Source organism: Silurus meridionalis, chromosome 1 (genome assembly GCF_014805685.1).
Source record: "Silurus meridionalis isolate SWU-2019-XX chromosome 1, ASM1480568v1, whole genome shotgun sequence".
Lineage (NCBI taxonomy): Eukaryota > Metazoa > Chordata > Actinopteri > Siluriformes > Siluridae > Silurus > Silurus meridionalis.
This window is the reverse complement of record NC_060884.1, coordinates 9,902,138-9,926,878: the sequence shown is the minus strand read 5'-3', so window position 1 is coordinate 9,926,878 and position 24,741 is coordinate 9,902,138. Positions and strand designations below refer to the sequence as shown.

Genomic DNA, 24,741 nt, shown 5'->3' with positions numbered 1-24,741 from the left:
AAAATGTAAGATGAAATAATCAATCCAAATTTAAATGAATAAATTCACAAAACTGACATCTCAAAACAGACAAAATATCTGTCACCCACTAACAATATATTAATATTAAATAACCTGTAATTGTCTAATTGTTTAATTTATTTTATAAATTGTTTTGAAATTGGCATAACAGGCCCATTTATTTATACAGAATACAAATAAATTGTACTTTTAAAACCAATGTTATACAAAATAAATTACATCATATAATTCCAAACATTCTTAAAATGACTCCTGTCAGCCACAGCACAAAGTCACATTGGAGTGTTATCAATCTAGAATTAGAACTGGACCAATGATAATGCTTAAACTCATCCTAAGGCATAAAATAGTTTTTCAATTCAATTAATTAAATTTAAGTAAATTTATTTAAATTTAATCATTAGTTTTTCAGTTTTGTGCAATATGTTTTAAATTTGTATTTAAATCTCTTAATTCACTCTCATTATTTGTAACTCCACTACTTTTGGCAGAATGCATGCCTTCAATTGCCACAATTTATCCATCTTCTTATAGCTACTTCCAGCATGATAATACACGAGGTGATAAAGCAAATGTAGTCTAATTCTAGTTGAACGTGGCAGTGAGTTCTTCAATGGTCGTTTGTCTCAGTCTCTGGATCTAAATTCAATAGAATACCTATGAGATGCAGGAAAATGGGGAATTCACAGGACAAAAGTGCACCTGAAAAATCTGCATGTTAACATGGACAAAATTTCAAAAAATATTTACGTCTTGTGCAATTCTTGTCATGAAGAATTGAGGCTCGGTCATAACACGATTTGGTAGAGTAGGCTATATGTACAGTACTGTGAAATGATGTTATAAAAATCTTTAAGTAGTATTTTATTATAATTTTCTTTTATTATTGTTATACTGTATATATCATCATATTCTTTGTTCATTTTTTGCCATTTGTATCATCTCTACACCATTTTGTTTCTTACTGTCGTATGACTATTGATTGTGGTCGTAAAGTCGAATGGTCGTTGCATGGGTCGTAAGTCGACGACTGCCTGTATGTGTCATGTAACATAAGGATAAGGGGCTGTAAGTGCAGATAATATTTATTAAAAAGGTGCAAAAATACAAACAGTACTTGATTAAGAAGAAGCAGATGATGGACTATAACCACAAAAGCTATTATGTAAGACAAATGTGAAACAAAAAGTGAAAGGTGATATACAGTATCAGCATGGATGTGTGAAGTAAGTACGATTGTGTGTTTTTTTCTGGGTTGTACAGATCATTAAAGTGTACAGTGTACAGTGTGTGTGTGTGCGTGAGTTTTTCAGCAACCGTTTTAGTAGATCTTCTCAAGACACAATACAATAGAAATGAAACTTGGATATGTTTTAGAGTATTCAATGTGCAAATTGTATAGCAGTACAGATTTACTGTCCTCTGAAAATATCTTATCATACAGCCATTATTATCTAAATAGCTGGCAACAAAAGTGAGTACACCCTAAGTGAGCATGTCAAAACTGTGTCCAAAGTGTAGATATTTTGTGTGAGCTCCATTGTTATCAATCACTGCCTTTATCCTCCTGGAAATGGTATTCACCAAAGCTGCATAGGTTGTTGCTGGGATCCTCTTCCACTCTTCCATAATGACATCACGGAGCTGCTGGAAGTTATACACGTGGCGATTCTCTACCTTCCTCTTGAGTATGCCCCACTGGTGCTCAATAGGGTTCAGGTCTGGAGACATACTTGGACACTTTATCACGCTCACCTTCAGCTTCCTCGGTAAGGCAGTTGTCATCTTTGCAGTGTGTTTGTGGTTGTTATTATGTTGTTATTATGTTGGTTGTTATTATATTGGCCCAGTTTCTGAAGGGTGGGCGTCTTGTTCTGCTTCAGAATGTCAAAGTACATATTGGAATCCATGTTTCCCTCAATGAACCGCAGCTTCAAAGTACAAAAGCACTTATGCAGCCCCAGACTATGATGCTACCACCGCCATGACTAGGCAAGACACAATTGTTTGGTACTCCTCACCAGTGCGTCGTTACACATGCTGGACACCATCTGAGCCAAACAAGTTTATCTTACTCTTATCAGACCACAAGACATGGTTCCAGTAATTCATGCTCTTGGACTGGTTGTCTTTAGCAAACTGTTTGCAGGCTTTCTTGTGAGCCAGCTTCAGAAGAGGCTTCCTTCTGGGACAACGGCTATGCAAACCGACTTGTTGCAGTGTGTGGCATATGAGCACTGAACTAAAATTTAACTGTTCTAATACAAGATACACAAATTTGTAAGGTCCTGTCAAACAGGCAAATACATGGACATGTGGCTTTGCATGGTTAAACAACATACAGCTGTTATAACTGAGGGTGTACTCACTTTTGTTGCCAGTTATTTGGACAATAATGGCTGCATGTAGTTATTTTCAGATGACAGTAAATCAATACTGCTATACAAGCTGCACATTTACTTCTCTTAAATATAACAAAGTTTCAATTCTTCAGCATTGAGAAGATATACTAAAATGGCTGCTGATACTGTGAAATAGGTGTGAGTGTTTAGTAACATGTGGACAATGTAGTTCAGGGCCATAATCCTGAAAGTTAAATAAAGTGACTATTGAATGTACAGTATATTGGAATATCACATACAAAACATCACTGCATCAACTAAAGGGAACTTCTATCAAATAACACAAAATCTATGCCAAATTACAAGGTTACAAGGTTACAGGTTAAAGCAAGACATTTATCAGTTGTGTCGGGGTAGAATCTTTTGCAACTCAAAAAAATCTAATCAAATTAATTTTAATCAAGAATAGTGATCGAAGAAATTTAAATCTCAATATGACAAAGTGGTGCAAAACCTAAAATATTCTGGATATATTAATATTATAATGATTATACATGGTGCCAACTATAAATAGGTCACCCCTCATTCTCTGTACCTAATTATAGTTCAGGCAGCGCCTGCTCATTTTTATCCATCTCCTTTTACCTCAATTTCCCACTTTTTCTGCTAACTTTAAATTAATAATTGCAAGTGCCGTTAATAATATGATATTTTAGTATTATCTTTTAAGTGCATGTTATTTTTTTAGTATTTTTTTTTGTTTTGGATATACTGTAATTAGATAGAAATGCATCTTACATACGTACAATACATACATACTGACAAACATATACATCAGTGGTCCCCAACCACCGGTCCGTGGGTCAATTGGTACCGGGCCGCACATAAAGAATACATAACTTACATTACTTCAGTTTTATTTATTATCTGTATCCGAACTATGTTTTATTTTGGAAAATTACGGGATTCTCTCCGCCACATCTGTCTATGACTCACTCTTGAAGCATCTCATGATGCCTCGGTCATATGTTTTACCTCCATCCTCTACCTTCTTAAAGGGGCTGTCATAATTGGCTGTCAAAATATTTGGCTGTCAAAATTTAAATTATTTTAAACGGCACTAAATTTTATTAACACGCTATCAATTCAGTGCGCATTTCTGTTTTTACCATTTTTATAACAAAAGTGTAATTATATAAATAAATATCTAAATATAAAAGAGGGGAGATTAAAACCTTCGGAAAAAAATACATTTTTCCACGACATCCTTTTTTTACTTAGATATAAAATAAATAAATAAACTCCAAATAAAAATATTTTTAATCATAAAACTTTGGTTTTATTTATGCGCCAAGTCTCAAATCAAACACAAAATCCGCCATGTTTTACACAATTAACCCTCTAGGTGGCGTTTTTGTGGGTTTTTCCCTCATAATGGCGACACAAACTACTTTTTACTTAAGTACATGTCAGAGCCAAGACTTCTTTACTTTCACTTGAGTAAAAAAGTTTAATCAGTACTTCAACTTTTACCCGAGTATTTTAAAACATGAGTATCTGTACTTCTACTTAAGTAAAGGATGTGTGTACTTTTGCCACCTCTGACCTGCACTAATAAAATGGGTTGTGAGTAAAAGAATGATTTTTATTTAAAAAAATTAAAATGTGTATTTTTAACTGTTTTTTAACTAATTTTTAACTTTTTATTTCCAATAATTGATTAACTTCACTCACAAATGGTTTGCATGACTGCCAGTAAGTACTGTGACTGTAAATGTCTGTCATAGCCAAAAATAGGTGATCAGGTTAAAAAACAGAATTTCATGTCAAGTGGAAAAAGCAAGCATAAAGTACCACAAATATTCCCCTAAAGTGTTTCCGAACTATGTTTAATTTTGGAAAATTACCGGATTCTCTCCGCCACATCTGTCTATGTGTCAGGGATTCCCCTGCCACGCCCCCCTCGACCGCTGTCAGAGATGCACCCTGCCAAGCCCCCCTCAGTAACTGACAGTTCCTCGTTATCCGTTCCCTGCCAGGATCACCGACAGCTGTGGCTCGTTAAGGACTAGACTATATAAACTCACGTTCTCGAGTCACAGGCTGTCGGTTCTGAAAGTGTCATGCTGGTGATACCCGTGGCTGCTCGACCGCCAGCATTCCCCACTGGTTCCGTATCATAGTTATGTTCTGTAGGGATTACTCTTCTTCCCGCTGGAGTTTACTTTCACGCCTGGTTTTGCTTTCCGTTGGACTTTCCCTTTGTGTTGTGGATTTCTCGTCTCGAGCGGATATACTTTCAGTTCATGACTCTCCGTTTCCTGAGTGAGTGTATTTTGTTGAATAGTTAAATAAAGACTATGATTGGCTTGCTTCCGCTTCTGCGTCCTGTCCGTCAGCCTGACAGAAGAACCGACCAAAACCGAAAGCGGAATCGCCCTCCCGCGATTTCGGCCGCGATGGATCGGCAGGCGAACCCAGCTTCGGATTTTCACCGGGAGTTCCAAGCCGTTTCTCGCGGCTCAAAGCCACAGAAGCCGGAGCATGAAAGCGCGGCTGCGCCACGCCCCTCCGGGAGCGCAAGGGGATTTCCGGCTCGATTCTCCGGGAAAGGAGAAGAATTGGGCGGATTTCTGAGGAACATCGGCGAGTATGTGGAGGAAAATTTTTCCCAGTTTCCCTCCAAAAGAGCCAAGATCGCCTTCTGCGTTTCTCTCCTGTCTGGTGATGCTCTCTCTAAAACCAGCAGATTATGGAGCGCCAATGGGGGCGATTTCGGCTCACTCGCCAAATTCTGCGAGCTTCTTCTGGGGATGTGTGGGATGGAGGTGGTGGATCTCCATGACAGTCCCCTTGAGGATGAAGAAGCTTCGTTCCATGGGTCTTCAGAGCGCGCCGCTTCGTTCCAGGATTCTCCAAGGTGCTCGGCTTCATTCCGTGGTTCTTCAGAGCGCGTGGCACCGTTCCAGGGTTCTCCAAGGTGCGCGGTTCCATCCCTGGGCATCCAAGAACGCGAGGCTCAGTTCCCGGGTTTCCACGGACACATGGCCCTGCCCCTGGGTCAGTACAAGCGCGCTGCTGTGTTCAGGGGTTCTCGTGGACGCTCTGCACCATCTCCGAGCGTTTGCGAGCGCGCCCTGGCATCCCAGCACTCCCATGAGCAGTCCGTGCCGCCACCGAACATCTACAAGCGTGCTGCCCTGTTTCGAGGTTCCGTGGGCGTGCCTCTTCGCCACAGTGTCTCCAGGAGCGCCTCTTCGCCACAGTGTCTCCAGGAGCGCCTCTTCGCCACAGTGTCTCCAGCAGTGCGCCTCGCCACAGACCCGTCACGAGCGCCTCACGCCACAGACCCGTCACGGCGAGCCGAGCCGCCACAGACCCGTCACGGCGAGCCGAGCCGCCACAGACCCGTCACGAGAGAGCCGAGCCGCCACAGACCCGTCACGAGAGAGCCGAGCCGCCACAGACCCGTCACGAGAGCCGAGCCGCCACAGACCCGTCACGAGAGGCGAGCCGCCACAGACCCGTCACGAGAGGGCCTCACGCCACAGACCCGTCACGAGAGGGCCTCACGCCACAGACCCGTCACGAGCGCCTCGCCACAGACCCGTCACGAGCGCGCCTCACGCCACAGACCCGTCACGAGGCGCCTGGCCGCCACAGACCCGTCACGAGGCGCCTGGCCGCCACAGACCCGTCACGAGCGCGCCTCGCCACAGACCCGTCACGAGAGCGCCTGGCCGCCACAGACCCGTCACGAGAGCGCCTGGCCGCCACAGACCCGTCACGAGAGCGCCTGGCCGCCACAGACCCGTCACGAGGCGCGGGCCGCCACAGATCCGTCACGAGCGCGGCCGCCACAGATCCGTCACGAGCGCCGGCCCGCCACAGATCCGTCACGAGAGAGCCGGCCCGCCACAGATCCGTCACGAGAGCGCCGGCCCGCCACAGATCCGTCACGAGAGCCGGCCCGCCACAGATCCGTCACGAGAGCCGGCCCGCCACAGATCCGTCACGAGAGCGCGGCCGCCACAGATCCGTCACGAGCGCCGGGCCGCCACAGATCGTCACGAGGCGCCGGGCCGCCACAGATCCGTCACGAGCGCGGGCCGCCACAGAGTTCCGCCGAGGGTGCCACTCAGCCCCAGAGTTCCGCCGAGCGTGCCGCTCAGCCCCAGAGTCCCCCAGAGAGTTCAGGCCGCGAAGTGGTCGTCGTACCGCCGCCTGGCCGCGAAGAGGTCGCCGTACCGCCGCCTGGCCGCGAAGAGGTCATCGTACCGCCGCCTGGCCGCGAAGAGGGCGACGGCTCACCCCCTGGTCCTCCTCAGGTCGACGGCTCGCCCCCAGGTCCTCCTCAGGGCGAAGGCTCGCCCCCAAGTCCTCCTCAGGGCGAAGGCTCGCCCCCAAGTCTTCCTCAGGTCGACGGCTCGCCCCCAGGTCCTCTTCAGGTCGACGGCTCGCCCCCAGGTCCTCTTCAGGTCGACGGCTCGCCCCCAGGTTCCCCGCAGGGCGACGTCGGGCCTCCAGGTTCCCCTCATGACGATGTCGGGCCTCCAGGTTCCCCCTCTTATAGCGACGTCGGGCCCCAGGTTCCCCTCATGGCGACGTCGGGCCCCCAGGTTCCCCTCATGGCGACGTCGGGCCTCCAGGTTCCCCTCATGGCGACGTCGGGCCTCCAGGTTCCCCGCAGGGCGACGTCGGGCCTCCAGGTTCCCCGCAGAGTGACGTGGGGCCTCCAGGTCCCCCTAACGCCAGCAGAGCTCTCCAGAGGCCCTCCGAGGGTGTCGTTTCAGTTCAACGTCCGAGCTCTCCAGAGGCCCTCCGAGGGTATCGTTCCGGTTCAACGTCAGAGCGCTCCAGCGGCCCTCCGAGGGTGTCGTTGCGCGTTCAACGTCCTGCCAAAGGGTGCCTCTGTGTTCCTGGTCTCCGCCGTGGACGTCGCTCGGCCTCTGGTCTCCACCGTGGACGTCGCTCAGCCTCAGGTCTCCGCCGTGGACGTCGCTCGGCCTCAGGTCTCCGCCGTGGACGTCGCTCGGTTCAGGTTCTCCGCCGTGGACGTCGCTCGGCCTCAGGTCTCCGCCGTTGGACTTTCCCTTTGTGTTGTGGATTTCTCGTCTCGAGCGGATATACTTTCAGTTCATGACTCTCCATTTCCTGAATGAGTGTATTTTGTTGAATAGTTAAATAAAGACTATGATTGACTTGCTTCCGCTTCCGCGTCCTGTCCGTCAGCCTGACACTATGACTCACTCTTGAAGCATCTCATGATGCCTCGGTCACATGTTTTACCTCCATCCTCTACCTTCTTAAAGGGGCTGCTCCGGCCGCTAACACATAATACATTACAGCTAAATTTAAAACCCCAAGCTAGCAAAATGAACAAAAAACAACACAGTGGATTCACGTTTATTATTATATTTAGAAAAGACCAGTTTTTATGCCTGTCGTATTATTTTATTTTGTTATATTTATTCACTACACATTAAAGGCCGGTCCGTAAAAAAATATTGTCTGACATTAAACTGGTCTGTGGCACAAAAAAGGTTGGGGACTGTTAATATACATTTTTACTTCAGCATCTCATAGGGAATCGCTAAATGTTTTCAAGCAAGTTGATATTTATGTAATTGCTTAGATTTACAATGTTACCTGCACTAATAAAATGGGTTATGAGTAAAAGAATGATTTTTATTTTAAAAAAATTTTAATGTGTATTTTTAACTGATGTGTATTATCCCTGACAAAATCGTGTTCCACCAATTAATTTTTTCACTTTTTATTTCCAATAATTGATTAACCTCACTCACAAATGGTTTGCATGACTGCCAGTAAGTACTGTTAATGTAAATGTCTGTCATAGCCAAAAATAGGTGATCAGGTTAAAAAACAGAATTTCATGTCAAGTGGAAAAAGCAAGCATAAATTACCACAAATATTCCCCTAAAGTGTATGGTTTCTTTTTTTAAGGACCTGACCTACTACTGGAATCAATTCTGGATTTATGGATTTTGCATTTTATTTACCTCACACTAGATGGACCATTATAGAATGCAGGTGTCTACATTCATATTACATATATGTATGCCAATATGTAATACAGTGCAGCTGCATGTTACTCATGTGTTGACAGAGTGCATTGGGTCATAGATTTGAAAAAGGGGGCTCTCATATTGTATCGTCGACGCAGGGAGCAAAGAGAGTAAGGGTTCGGTACACAGGAAATCAAAATCAGCAAGACAAACAAAGGTCAATGGTCAGAAACAGGTAGAAACATAAACACGGCTCTGTAAAGTCAAACGAGATGGCACCATACTTTGGGACTTCAGCTTCAGCACATGCTAAATATGTCAATATAAATATGTCACTATAAATATGTAAATAAATAAATGTGTATAAATAAGTTATGGGTGTATTCTGCCCATATTAGAATCTTACTCCAACGTTGTTATTTTCTGCAGCAGTATGTTCTTAGGAACAGTCCCAGTTCTTGGTTGACCCTTTCTGCCTGGCTGTTGGCATGATGGTGCTAACCTGACTTGAGGCTAACGTTGATGCGTAGTATTTTTCAGAATGATTGTGATACTTTTGAAGTGAACTGAGGACCTCTGTCTGACCCAATGTCCTCCACTGTGCACCATTCCATTACCTTGAGACGTAGATTTCTGGGAACAACTGGAGGGCAACCTGGGGGGATGGGTTCACTAGCCTGGGCCCGCTGTATTTCTTCCATAATATCCCACCGGGGTGGGGGGGGGGATGACTGAGGATGGCAGAGTGGTGTCTGATGTGGCTGGTTTGTTGTCTTGATTGTGGTGCCAGGAGAGGGCGTCTGCTTTGTTTTTCTTAGTCCACGGGTGAAAGATTACAGTGAATACAATACAGCATACCACCTTCCTGGAGTCTATTTTTACCTCATGATGGCTAATCACATATACAAACAATTTGTTGGAGTCCTTATAAAATGCAAATTTCTGCTTTAACAAACAGCATCTGTTGGAGTAAGCAATGGAGCACAGTACAGACATTCTGTACGTGGAGGTCTAAACTTTTTGAGTCGATCAGAATATCATCGATGTATACGATTACAAAGACATTCAGCACATTCCTGAAAACTTATTAGTCCATGATTCCATGAGTCCATACATTGCTTGGTATTCACAGTGCCCCCTGGTGGTGTGAAAAGGCAGTTTTCTATTCATTCCCCTTCTTGATTCGTATGAGATTGTACACACTGCAAAAGTCCAGTTTGGAAAAATATCTGGCTTTCCTCAGGAGCTCAAGGGTGGAAAGTACTAGTAAAAGTGGATAGAGATAACGCACAGTAATGTTGTTCAGCCTGCTATAGTCTATGCACAGCCGTAAACCCCCATCCTTTTTTTCTACAAAAAAGAAATATGTGTCCAGCTGTGAATGCCTCATCGATATACTCCTCCATGGCTTTGGTTTTAGGCACAGAAATGGGGGAGACCCTGCACCGGAGGGTGCATAATTGGAAAACAGATTAATGGCGCAATCCCATTGTCTATGAGCCAGGAGAATAGAGGCCTTTTTTACTGCTGAAATCCTCCTTTAAGTTGTTATACTCTATAGACACCTGGGCAAGAACCTGAGATCTAGCCCTTTCCACTGAGGTAGAACGACAGGGAACGTGAGGTAGGAGTTCTAGGCAGTGTTCCTGGCATCTCAGTGACCACTGCACAAATTTTAGTTGGTGCATCTGTGTCCCACTTTTTTGCAATAGAAGCATAATTGAAGGCGCTGTCTTTGCTGCCGCTCCACCAGGGAAACCTATGTCCTGCCCAGTGGCATAGGCTCAGGGACACTGGAGCTTTTGTTGGGTGTAGCAGTGGCATAATAGGCTCATGGGTAAAACTCACAGGTGCTCACCTGGTTTTGCTGTAGGTTGTCCAGTTGAAAGGCTGTGGTGATGTACTTCGTTAATCAAGTATTCTGCTTCGCTTGCAAGGTGGGGTTAAGTTAGATTATATATAAAACATCATTGAATCAACTAAAGTGAACTACCATCAAATTACACATTTGACCAATTACAGTATTACAGTAAACAATCAAAGTAGGAATTATTTGGTTAAAACCTAGCTGCAACCTTTTGCAAATGAATCCGTTTCTATTTTATCCAAAATTTGTCAAACATATTCTCGATATAATTATATTAAAAAGGATTATACATGGTGTCAATTAAAAAAAAGGGACCCACTCATTCTTTGTACCAAATTATAGTGCAGACAGGTCATCCTCATTTTGTGTCCATCTCCTCTAGCTTACATCAATGACATTTTGATCTAATCATCTAAGACAGACAATGTAAAACATATGTGCCAAATTTCACCAGACAAAGTGGCATTTCTGGGCTACATTATGATTGAGCACGAGGTCACCAGTGACCAAGCCAAAGTGGTGGTGCAATTAAAAACTGGCCCATTGCAAAAAAAGTCAAAAACAGTGAGCAATTCTCATCCAAAGCTTTAGCTCAGAAGCTTAACTATTATTGTCCCAACTATTTGGTAAGCCAACTAAGCTCATCTGGAACCTTACTGCAGAGCAAGCATCCATTAGAATTTGAATTGGGAACTGAATACCCAAGTGTGGTGTCTACTGGACACCCAAGTACTTACCAATCCCACCACCTGCTACAAAACAAATACTTGTACCCAGTATGGTCCAAAAGATTGATCAAGTGATTTTTTTGCTCAAAATGTGCTCAGAACTAAATCCTCCACACCACCTAAACCTCATGTTGTCTGATCCATCAGGATTTGTTGAACACCTATTCACTCATGTATTCCAGTTTTTTGGCATCCCAGAGTAAAAAGTAAGTAATCAAGGGCCACAGTTCCTATCAAGGGTCTGGTTGATCTTCATAAAGAAATTAGTGGCAACTTTAAACTTGACATCTGGCTATCATCCCCAGGCTAATTGACAAATAAAGCAAGCCAACCAGAAAGTGAGGCACTTCCTGGGTGCTTTCTTCTGTCAATGTTAAGGACTGGGCCCGATTCCTGCCCTGAACTGAACATGAAACTCACTGCATCACTCTGCCACACATCTAACCCTGTTTTAAGACATCACACCTATTTTTCTTACCCAATGTTTGATTAACTTTTTTTACCCTAACTTTTTACTATAATGTTCACAGTTACCATTATACTGACTAGGCACATTTGTTATCTATTAAACACATGCTTACAGCTTACACATTAAAAAGGTTTTTTCAACTAAGTGCAAACATAAGAACCAATAACCAATTAAGAAATAAACAATGTTCAGTCAATGCTTGACAATGTCAATACTGCTGTAGTATCTTATTAATCAGTGAAAAATGAAAACCCAATGCACAGTCAATAATTGTTTTACCAGCAACTAACTACAATTGAGCAGGTAACTATGGAAAGCTAAAGTAATAAAATTTGTCATTTTGGTCTAAGCAATAGCTCATGGTAACTTTCAAATCTATATATCGAATCAAGAGTGAATCAACCACATTTAAATATATTTGGCAGAAATTTTAGGATGATTCATTTGTTGAGGAAATGAAGATTACAGGACAAAATGTGTTTTTTGCTGTTAACTTACAAAACATTGCAACATGTGAGTAACCTCACAAACCTTGATGCTTTTCATACTTTTTAATACATCTTAATAATGTGAAAAAAAAAAAAGGCCCAGCTTGCATGTTGTACAGCTAATTTTACAGTGAATACTAAATTTGGTTCCTATCAGCATTCAAAAACAGACATAATCTTATGACTGTCATTTTTTATTAATGAAGTAAATGTGGACCATACTAGAAAAATGAAATATATCAGTTCTTAATTGAAATTAGAAGGCATTCATCTATTTCAGCAGAAGGATTCTGGATTCAAGCAACAATTTTGTATCTACTCTAATTATGACCAAACAAACTACCAGTATCCTTGTTACACATTGTAAAAAAAAAAAATTAAGCAGGCAACTTAAAAGGCAAAATCATTTATCTCTGAGGAGAAAGTCCTTCCTCTCTCTCATCTGTGTGTTTAGAGATTTGATGGCATGTCAGAAATTACAAGGAGACAGACAGAGGCATCTGTGGGTTCACACTGGCTTCATCTCCCATAGCAACCCCAGCATTTCAACTGTCATTCTGCAGCTGAAATGTTCTAGCCAAGACAGTAACTGATCATTATGAAGAGTTCATCCAAATGCAAGATGAAACAAAGGAGCTGTATTTTTTTTAGATGTAGGCTAAATTGCTATACAATTTTGATTTTATTTTGTTCCTACTCGATAGAAACAGAGGAAATATCTGCATTAAATAAACTTTTGAGAGATTAAGGTAAAAACAGTGAAATGCCTTGTTCATAAGAGAGGTTTGAGGAAATTGGCCAGATTGTTTTGAACTACCAAGAAAGATGTAGTAACTTAAATAAAGTTTGCAACCAAGGTGAGCACAAAAAGGATATAAGATTGTACAAAATGTGTTCTGCTTGCTTCTGCATGAAGGCTTTAAATTACTACTGCTGTATGTAGAGCTTGGTGTTAGGTTTGTTAGACAACTGCAAGGTATTTGATGATCTGAGTCAGGTGCTTTCCAAGTATAAGTATTTCCAGATTTTGGGTTTTGGCAGCATTTGACAACCCTGGTGTGTGAGGATGTGGACGCAAGCCAAATTTTAGCTCTGGGCTTGCATTTGATCTATCTGTCTTTTTTACAATAGCACACTCAAAAATTCAACAAAAATTAACAGAAGCAATTTTGTCATGGACTGGCACCAGAGGTGGCAAAAGTACACACATCCTTTACTTAAGTAGAAGTACAGATACTCATGTTTTAAAATACTCGGGTAAAAGTTGAAGTACTGATTATACTTTTTTACTCAAGTGAAAGTAAAGAAGTATTGGCTCTGACATGTACTTAAGTAAAAAGTAGTTATTACTTCTACCTGTCTTAGTGTCACATATCATGATATTAACGATAGATTGACAGACGGACAGACAGACAGACAGACAGACAGACAGACAGACAGACAGACAGACAGATAGATAGATAGATAGATAGATAGATATAGATAGATAGATAGATAGATAGATAGATAGATAGATAGATAGATAGATAGATAGATCCTTATTATCATTGCATTGTACAGGTACACAGCAACGAAATGCAGTTTGGCATCTACCAGAATTGCAAAAAGTAGCAATCATGCAAATAGTGAAGAAAAATATGTAGCATATGTACAGCATATGAATAAATATAAAGGCTATAACAGTGCAGAGATGTGTGGACATAATTAAGAAGTACAGATAGATGTTCTAAGGGTATGGCATTGAAAAGGAAATGTGCAGATGTGCAAGCTGAATAAACAAGTCTACTATATATATATAATATACATTGAAAAGGAAATGTGCAGATGTGCAAGCTGAATAAACAAGTCTACTATATATATATATATATATATATATATATATATATATATATATATATATATATATATATATATATATATATACATGAATGTGAAATGTTGGGCAGAATGTACAGTAAGGATATAAAGATATAAAGATACATATAGATAAAAATAGTGCAGATGTAATTAGGAGTAAAAAAGATATACTATGTAATATGTACATTATATGTATAACTGTACAGAGATTATCAATCAAATTTAATATATAATCGCAAATAAATCGCACATTTCTATCTGTTCTTAATGTACCATATATTAATACCTCCTGTTTTTAATACTTTAAGCAACATGGACATGAAGAAATATGGATGCAACATAGAGCATGAAGACAAAAAATTTAAAAAAATTTTTAATTAATAAAAACTTTCTTTCAGCTTCTCCCATTAGGGGTCGCCACAGCGGACCATCTGCTTGTTTGATTTGGCACATGTTTTTACGCTGGATGCCCTTTCTAACGCAACCCTCCCCATTTATCCGGGTTTGGGACCAGCTCTAAGTAAGAGTGGCTGGGGTTGGTTACCTGATCGAACCCGGGCCGCAGCGGTGAGAGCGCCGCATCCTAACCACTAGACCACCAGGGAACCTAAATATTTTAGAGTAATAATAGTGGTTTAAATTATGTAAATCATCAGGACACCAAACGGAACCTTTGCTATGTTTCCACACGGACAGTTAATGAGTTGATACCGGAGAAACTGCACCGCTTCAAATCAAGTCAAGAAGCTTTAATCATAACCATAGACATTTTACAGATTTTAATGATGTATTGTTTTTATCTGTACGATCAATAAAGACAATAATTTAAGTTTGTTTCACCATTATGAGGGAAAAACCCACAAAACGCCATCCAGAGGGTTAATTGTGTAAAACATGGTGGATTTGGTGTTTGAATGAAGACTTGGCCAAAAATAAAACAAAAGTTTACTGATTAAAAATTTTTTGTTGGAGTTTATTTATTTGTTTTATATGTTAGTAAAGAAAGGACATCGTAAAATAGTGTATGTTTTGTTGGAGGTTTTAATTTCGCCTCTTTTATATTTAGTTATTTATTTAAGTATTTATATATTTTTTAAAAACTGGTAAAACAGAAATGCACAGCGGATTGCATTTCGGAATTAATAGCGCGTTAAAAAAATTTAGTGCCGTTTAAAAGAATTTTGCAAAACTAATAAAAAATGTTGTTACCTAATAAATGTGTCCAGGCTGAACATCCACATATAGAACACAAGCAGAGAAAAGATGATGATCAGGAATGTCTCTGTTTTCAGTCATGTTTACATCACTGACTCCCTCTGACTTATCCACGTTAACTTTACTTCTAGTTGCTTTCTGCCTGCTGATTCTTAGCTTTGTAAACTAGTCTACATCTGTGGTGAGTGAAAGACAGGACATTATACCCCAGTGGATTGAAAAAGACACGCAATGACAGGAAATCGGTTGGTGGGCTGAAATCGGCGAGGTAAAAATATTAACATTTCACCAAATCAATGGATTAAAAGTAACGAGCCGGTTTTAAAAATGTAATAAGTAGAAAGAACAGATATTCGTGTAAAAATGTAATGAGTAAAAGTAAAAGGTTGTCTGAAAAATAAATAGTGGAGTAAAATACTGATACCAAAAAAAATCTACTTAAGTACAGTAACGAAATATTTGTACTCCGTTACTTCCCACCTCGGACTGGCACCATGGTATTGTGTGTTGCAGGTTCAGCTAGCTATACCACTCTTTCTCTATCTAAAAATGACAGTCACTAAAAGCACAAAGAGACACAAATAAGTTGACTTGTGGAAATAAGACAAAGTGACAAGTGTTACTCACTGGTTTAATCTGCCTTCTCTCCATCTGTGAATGCGAACAGGTCCATTATTATGTTTACATTTTTACATATACCACAACATTATAATTTTGTCTTCAAAAGTAAACATGTATATTAGGTTTTGCACCTGGGTCATTTATAATAAAATTTTATTTCCACAATAGATAGACAACAAACCACTAAAACCACAGTAAATGGGGTTATAATGATGGGAATTTTTTAAAACCTTTAACTAAGCTATCATAATCAATTCAAGACATGGCATAAATAGTAACTTTTATAACACACAAACTAGTTAGCCAATGATTTTGCTACTTAGTATTATTTGGGATAAGTGTTAGGATCAGCTCCTCTAAAACCTTTTTAGGATGATATATAGATATTTTTTTTATATATATATAGAATTGCAGCCTGATAACAAATCTATTTGAATGATTGTAGTCTCATTAATCTACACTCAGTACCCTATAAGAAAGGAATTCTGACCCTTTTCTACAACTACAACTTTAGTTGAAGCACCTGTAGCAGAAATTACAGGCTTTTTGTATTTGGGACACAATAATCTTTGCACACCTGGTTTTTGGGTATTTTTTTTTGCCATTCTTCATGGCAAATCCTTAAACTGGGTCACTGTGGAAAGGGACTGTTGGTGGACACTCACCTTATGGTCTCTCCAGAGATCTGGTTGGGCCACTTGAGGACATTCACAGAGTTGTCCCCAAGCCACTCCTGTGTTATCTAAGGGTTGTTGTCATGTAGGAAGGTAAACCTTCATCCCAGTTTGAGGTCTGAAGTGCTGTGGAACAGGTTTTTATTGAGGATATCTTTGTACTATAGAGGTAACAAGACCTTTACAGCTTGACTTTTGGGATGCCTGATGGGGCATCTGATGAGCGGTGCCTGATTTCCTCCAGACATAACATTTAGAATTAAGGCCAAACAGTTTAATCAGACCAAAGAATATTGTTCCATGCAGTCAGAGAGCCTGTTGGCAAACCCCAAGTGAGCTTCCATGGCAGGTTTAAAAAAACTATGTAAAGTTACAATGTTCTTAAAAATAGATGTGCTAATAGTTTATTTTATTATTAAATAAAAAATATATGCAGCAAATGAACATAAGATAAATCCAAATTAAATCTATATTTGGTGTGACCACCCAAATAAAAAAGTATTGGTTGTTCTAGGCATACATATTATTGCAATCATCTTGGAGAACTGACCACAGATCTTTAATGAATGAAGGCTGCCTCAAATCTTTCTGTTACTCCATGCAAACACAGACAGACTGGATGATGTTGAGATCAGGCCTCTCTGGGGGCCAAAACTATTACTTCCATGACTCCTTGTTTTTTTCTATTCTGAAGATAGTTCTTAATGACAATTGCTGTATATTTGTAGTTATTGTCATGCTGCAGAATACATTTGAGGCCAATCAGATGACTCCCTGATGGTATCGCATAATGGATAAGTATAGTGAGAAATATTTATCTGATTCCCTTGCTTATTTTGTGAGTTTACCCACTTACAAAGAAATGAACTGTCTAAAGTTTTTATTGTAGGTTTATTTTAAAAGAGAGAGACAGTAAGTATTTGATCCCGTACCAATCAGCAAGAATTCAGCAAGATATTGAATGTGTAATATATATATATATATATATATATATATATATATATATATATATATATATATATATATATATATATATATATATATATATATATATAAAATGTATATTATATATACATACATTTGTATTTGATCAAGTGAAATAAGTATTTCATCCTCTACCAACCAGCAAGAATTCTGACCACAACACATCCAAATTAGTTCTTTAAGAAAGTACTCTCAATATCTTGCTGAATTCTTGCTGATTGGTACGGGATCAAATACTTATTTTACTTGATCAAATACAAATTATTTATAATCTTTCTTTAATGGTTTTCAGATTTTTTAATATTCTGTCTCTCTCATATATATATATATATATATATATATATATATATATATATATATATATATATATATATATATATATATATATATTAGAGAGACAGAATATTAAAAAAATCTGAAAAACTGTGTGTATTTCTCAGCATTGAGGACACCATTAATCCTGACAAAACTCCATTTATAGAAATGCATCCCCAAACTTGCAAGGAACCATGATGATGGTATGGCTTTTTGGCTGCAATTCTTTGATGTAAACTACAGTAATCCCCCGCTTACAATCATTAATTAAATAATACGAAGTAAAATGTTAATAAAGTACAGTACTGTGTACATAAAATAGCATTTTTGACGTGGCATCCATTTATCGTGGTTTTAAATTTATTGCGGGCGGTTTTGGAATGTAACCACCACAATAAATGGGGGATTACAGTACTTCTGGCCAGACTCCTTCAGATAGTAAATTGGTATAACTGGGTCCCGAAGGTTTCCGGCAGTTGTTTGCTGATGGTCCTCAACATTGTACCTTTCTTTCTGCTTCTTTAAAAAAATCTTAAGCTTAAAAACAGCACATCTTAAAACCCCAGTTTGAAATCTTTGCCGGGGGAAAACCTTGCTGTTGCAGTATTTAACATGCATTTTTATATACAGTTCTAACAGCATCTCTATTTCTCTCTCAGAGACAGAAGGAAGGAGGTTGAAAAGCATCCAGAGGAGCACTGAGACTGGATTAGCTGTGGAAATGCCTAGTCGCACCGTTCGCCAAGCCAGCCATGAATCCATAGAAGAGAGTATGAACAGTTATGGTTCCGAGGGAAAGTGAGTATCAATATGCATCACACAGCTCTAAGTGTAACAATTTTTTTTTATTTACAGTAGACAATAGACATCAAATATTATTACATAAGAATTATTACATAATAAATGTTCATTTGTTATTCATAAATTCATCACTAAATATTACTTCCATTCAGTTCTCCAGCAACCCATGATTGCTTCTTTTGATTCCACTGTAACCATGTTGTCTTCTATTTAGGTGTTTTTGTTTCATTGTATATTTTTACACAATCTGTGTTAAATACTTTTTATACATTCACTTTTATGTTTTTCTTAGTCCTACCATATGCTAACATTGCCATTATTGTTTGTACTTGACTGGGAACAATCAACATATCCTGTGTTGCCTTCATTGTTTACATTGTTGCTGCACCACATGGATACTTAAAATTCTGAGGACGTGCACAGGTAATGTGTCAACTGAATATATGATACACAGGCAAGTCATATTAGTCATATTATTAAAGCTAAAGCTTTAATGACTTTGAAAAACAGATGTGTTTAAAAATAAGATGAACACAATTAGATTCACTAGGAAAACAAACCAATGAAAAGATATGGACAAAGACAAGACTATGACTTATATACAAATGAATAATGAATAGTTTAAAACCCACCTTGGGCTATGTGGAAATTGTTAGTATTAGCCTGCAGTGAGTCCACACGTGTTTTGTGTTTTTGCAGTTTATTTAACGTCACTTGGTCTTCTTGTGATCTACACTTGTTATAAAAAAAAGGCCAATACAGGAATCTCCCATCACCTGCTCCTGTTTCATTTGCTTCTTCCTGCCAGCTGTATTAGACATTTTGCACTTTGCAAGTCAAGAAGACATTTATTGTCTTCAGTGTGCCTATATGTAGATGATACTTTTTAAAGTAATATTCACATAAATGCAGAGACTCAAGGTTTCCCCAGAAGGGACAGGGGTCAGCATATACCTTTCAGTCTGCAGCTACACAGCCCCACCCAAGCAGCAACAGGAGAATGATTTGGACTGGCTTTAACTCTAATATATGAAAGGAAGGGTGGATTCTCATACACCTAGGGATGTTTAAGTTTAACCAAGGAAAGAATAAAGGTGCTTTTGTTAATAAAAGGACCCAGCTAGTGTGGCAAAAGTTGTAGTTAGTTTTAAGCAGGATGTTTTTGGAAGTTAGCCATACATTCTGACCTGGTTATTCAATGCAGGTGTCCGATGGCAGCCAGCAGGGCAAAAGAGTGGTCAAGCAATGCCACTCTCATGGACAGAAAAGTCTTCATGAAACCAGGCACATGATGGCAAAGTTAAAACATCCATAGAATAGGGCCCAGCATGCCTAATAAGAATTCACCTGCTTGGCCAGGTAGGCTTGGTTTTGACTACACAATGACAAGCTGTTTAGCTCTCTTGAACCAGTGCTGACTTGATAGCCATACTTATTCTCTTCATTGTAGTTGCATTCAGAAGGGTTCAGACAATGACGTCAGTCTAGTGAGAGGGTGGTATTTACAACTTACAATTACACTTATGGAATTTGGTAGCTGCCCTTATCCAGAGTGACTTACATTTATTTTATTCATACAACTGAGTAACTATGAGTTTAAGGGCCTTTCTCAAGGGCCTGGGAGTGGCTGCTTGGTGTGACTGGGATGACTTTTGGGAGCCATAGTCCAATGCCACTAAGCTACCACCTCCCCCACTATACCCACGAAGATCGCGACATGTGTGGAAAGAAACGGTGGGTACTGAGTGAAGGCAGGCTGGTTGGGGAAGGTCGGCAGTGAAGAAGATGGGGTAAACGAGAGAGGGGGAGGAGTTGCCTGTCCCCGTGTATACCGCCAACTGTACTTCCCTGGAGAGGCATGGCAAGCGAGAGAGTGCCCATTTCAAATGGGACCCAGCAGCTGCAGCTGCGTTGGCATGGTCTCGTTCCATCCGTGGTGAATCTTTTTTTGGCCAGCTTACATTACTCACTTTAATTTTTGCACATACTTGCGGTTCTGGACTCCTTTCCTTGATGTCTGCCTGAGTCCTGGCATGCCTTTCTATTAATGTCTGCCTTAACACACTCGTGGATTGGCATGCCTTTCTCACCATCAGCCTGCGCTCAGAGTCACTGTCCGAAGACTCTTCCGCTTTCCTCTGTTTGGTGTGTCTCTTCCCCTCAAAGCTGTTGCCTTTCTTCTTATTATTGGCATTGCTGGACTGAAAAAGAGTGCACTCATTAGTCTCATCGCCTACACTCCACTCGCAAACCCCCGGCAGATTAAAATATATGAAGATGGGGGCGCTATCGAGCTTATCATGGAGTAGGACGTGGTGTTAGGGGGCTCCGGTGGATTAATGTTGTAATTGTTATTATTTCGAGCTTTTTGCTTTTATTTTTGCTCTCAATCCCTTGGTTTACCCCTCTTGTTTGTGTATTTGAATCTAGAGGTAATTATGATGTCTGGTAAAACTTCTAAGACCCGTAGACTCAGTTGCAACTGCGGCCTGGTGCAACAGTTGCGGCCTCGCCTTCTCGTGATTCACCCCCGTGTGAAGGGCCCATTGTTTCACAGGCAGCTTCTAAGGCTGATATTGACTCATTAAAGTCAGAGCTGCTGTCCTCTCTGAGGTCCGAAATCATCGAGGTATTTAAGGCCGAACTATGTGCATTGGAACATACACTGGGAAACGATTTACTGACAATAAAGTCGGAGCTGCAGGCGGGGAAGGCGCAGCTGTCCAGTGATAAAGCTGCGAATGAGGCTGCGGTGCGGGAACTAAAGGACACCGTGGTTGTAATGGAGCGCTCACTTTCTGTTTGCACCGATGATATCGCTGTAATGCAACGTGACATACACCGTCTTACTGCTGAGTACAATAAGCTGGAGACCAAATGTGAAGATTTGGAAGCTAGATCGCGGTGCAATAATGTCCGGATAATCGGTGTTCCTGAGGGACCCAATAGCTCCACTACCGCGAGTGTTGCCGTGCTGCTGAAGGAGGCACTGAATCTGGAGAAGGAGCCGGTTCTGGACAGGTCACATCGCACTTTACAGCCTGCACCAAAACCTGGTGAACGACCACGAGCCATTATGGCCAGATTTCACTATCACGGCGAATGTCTGGATGTCTTACGGCATGCCAGAGAACTGCAGCGAATTCAGTTTAAGGGTCTAAACATTTCTACTTTTCCAGACCATACGGTAAAAACCGCAAAAGCATGGGCTGCCTTTAACGAGGTGCGGTGGCAGCTCCGTGGCATTGAAGGTGTTATTTTATCCAGCGTGGCTACGTATCACACACAATGGTGTTGGGAAAGATTTTCTTTCACCTGACGAGGCCAGCAAGTATATAAAAACTTTCCAAAGTGTGTCTAAAGTGTGAACATATTTTTTGTCGCGGTTGGTCGTGATGTTTGCTCCTTGTTTTTCATGTCACTGCACTATTTACAAACTCCGCGTGGTGATGCTGGTCTTTAACTTTTTATTTATTTATTTATTTATTTTTTGTTTGTTTGCTTTTTTTAAGTGTTATTTTTACGGAAATCAAAGTGTAAGTGATCCTAAAAACGTAATGTTTGTTTCATGAACGCTTGGTCGATTTATGTTGGGAACTTATTTTCCTCTAGAAACTTTGTTTCTATGTTTATGTAGACCGGGAATGGGCAGCAGTGAACTAGATATAGTTGCGTAATTTATGTTGTGTTTAATCTGCTGGAGCCTCTCTTTGCTTAGGATGGGCTTGTTCTCCATGTCGTTAGCACATTTATTTGTGTGGGCGGCAATAGGTTTATTTTTTGACAGTTCATGTTGCTGTCCCCTGGGGTTGTTGTTAGGATGGGGACTCTACTTGTGTGTTGTGTATGTGTTTGTGTTTGAGTGTCTGATGCGCGCGCACTGGGGTGGGGGGGGTAGGGATCCCCCTGGCTTCACAGGTCCTGTTTTCTTTTTTTTTGTGTAGTTGTTTTTGGATGAATGGCTGACAATAATACAGACTAACGTTTAGCTGGCAGTGGTGCACCTGTCTGGTTCCTTAGCTGGAATATTAGGGTTATGGGTAATCCTATTAAACAGTCTAGGGTTTTTACCCACCTGAAACGCTTACGCACCGACATAGTATTTTTACAGGAAACACACCTCAGAGTCAGAGATCATCATAGGCTTCACCGTCCTTGGGTGGGTCAAATTTTCCACTCCAATTTCAATTCTAAGGCACGAGGGGTGGCCATCCTAGTAAATAGAAGCATACAGTTTTCACCTACCCATACAATTGCAGATAGGAATGGCAGATATGTCATTGTGGCTGGTACGCTGATGCAGACCAAGGTTCTATGGTAATATTTAGGTAATATTTACGCTCCAAACTTTGATGATCCTGATTTTGCGAATAGGTTACTTGGCAGTCTTCCCTTTATAAATACCCATTTGATAATTTTGGGGGGTGATTTGAATTGTGTTTTGAACCCTGTTTTGGATCGTTCTAGTTCTCGTGCTGTATCCCAATTTGCAATGTCTAAATCACTCTCCGATTTCGTGTCACAAAACGGCTTGGTAGACCCATGGAGATGTCGCAATCCCGGGATAAAAAATTCTAATTTTTCTCCCCGGTGCATCATTCATATTCCAGAATTGATTATTTTTTTATTGATAGCCGTCTTAATCGCTCCGTTGTATCTACAGATTATTTGGGCATTGTGATCTCTGATTATGCTCCTTTAGCATTGGATATCCAATTCTCAACCCATAGACCTACACAATCTCCCTGGCGGTTTAATTCGCATCCCCTAGAGGACAAGGATTTCTGTGCTTCTATTTCTGAAGCTATGGATGAGTTCTTGTTGTTTAATCATCTTGACTCTACTCCATGCTCATTATTATGGGAGACTCTGAAAGCCTATCTCAGGGGGCGGATCATTTCTTACTCTGCTTTCACATATCGGGAGCACAGAGCTAAACTCAGGGAAATTTCATCGGCTATCAGCCAACTCGATCAGAGCTACGCGTCCAACCCTTCTCCAGAGCCATACAAACAACGTGTTGAGTTGCAGGCAGAATTTGATCTCTTCTCCACTAAGGAAACTGAATGCATGTTACTACGAACTCGTGGATCGTATTATGAATACGGTGACAAACCTAGCAGATTGTTAACTCATCAGCTGAGACGGCAGGCTGCATCACGCCTAATACCGCAGATTAATAATGACTCAAATGTCACCGTTACCGATCCCATAGAGGTCAATGCAGTATTTAAGTCATATTACTCTGCTCTTTAAAATCTGAATGCCTTACTGATAGTAAGAGACTGGGTAATTTCCTTCAAGGTGTCGATCTTCCTGTTGTTGATACGGTCTCTGTAAGGGACTTGGACTCTCCACTATCTCTTGATGAAGTCAGAGCTTCAATAAAGGCGATGCAGTCTAATAAAGCCCCAGGTCCAGATGGTTTTCCAGTTGAGTTTTTAAAGAAGTTTATCGATAAATTGGCGTGGTGTGTTCTTGGTGTGTTCAATGAATCTCTGGGTCGGGGCGTACCACCACCTACTTTTAATCAGGCCTCAATAGCCCTTCTCTTGAAGAAGGGCAAGGATCCCAACCTGTGCGGATCATACAGACCGCTGTCACTGCTGAATGCCGACGTGAAAGTGCTGGCAAAAGTGATCGCATCCCGGTTAGAAAATGTACTACCACGTATCATATCTGTGGAGCAGACTGGATTCATAAAAGGGCGACACTCATTTTTTAACACTCGTACACTTTTCAACATAATTTACTCTAAGCAGTCATCTCCTTTGCCTAAGGTGGTAGTCTCATTGGATGCTGAGAAAGCGTTTGATAGAGTCGAGTGGGAATACCTGTTTGAAATATTGAAGAAATTTGGGTTTGGTGATACATTTGTCTCCTGGATCCGACTCCTTTATAAATCTCCGCAAGCCAGTGTTCGTACAAATAATATTAGATCTGATTATTTCAGTCTCGGGCGTGCAACCCGGCAGGGGTGCCCATTGTCACCACTGCTATTCGCCCTTGCCATTGAGCCATTATCCATTAAACTTAAATCCTCATTAGCCTTTAAGGGTATAACTCGCAAGGGGGCGGAATATAAGGTGTCCTTATATGCTGATGATTTGTTGTTATATGTGATGGATCCTGCAGCCTCTGTTCCTGTCATTTTATCTATCTTGGGTGATTTTGGCTCTTTCTCGGGATACAAACTGAATTTCCATAAGAGTGAGTGTTATCCGGTAAACAATACTGCTCTACAACTTCAGCGTCTGAATCTGCCATTCAAATTCAACTGTTCAGGCTTTAAATACCTTGGTATCACGATGACTCGTTCCTTACCCTTTT

General features: G+C 40.8%; 1 protein-coding gene across 2 annotated transcripts in view; it reads left to right on the top strand.

Annotated features, from left to right (window-relative positions):
* The window catches only part of rims4 (regulating synaptic membrane exocytosis 4), a 58,209-nt gene that overhangs the window by 10,661 nt on the left and 22,807 nt on the right, over positions 1-24,741 (top strand). The window contains exon 2 of one of the 2 annotated variants that reach the window (XM_046858922.1): positions 18,276-18,408. In XM_046858922.1, coding sequence (XP_046714878.1) covers positions 18,276-18,408 — 133 coding nt within the window. Of the gene's footprint in view, positions 1-18,269; positions 18,409-24,741 lie in introns of both variants that reach the window. The other variant, XM_046858835.1, reaches the window with a different exon arrangement.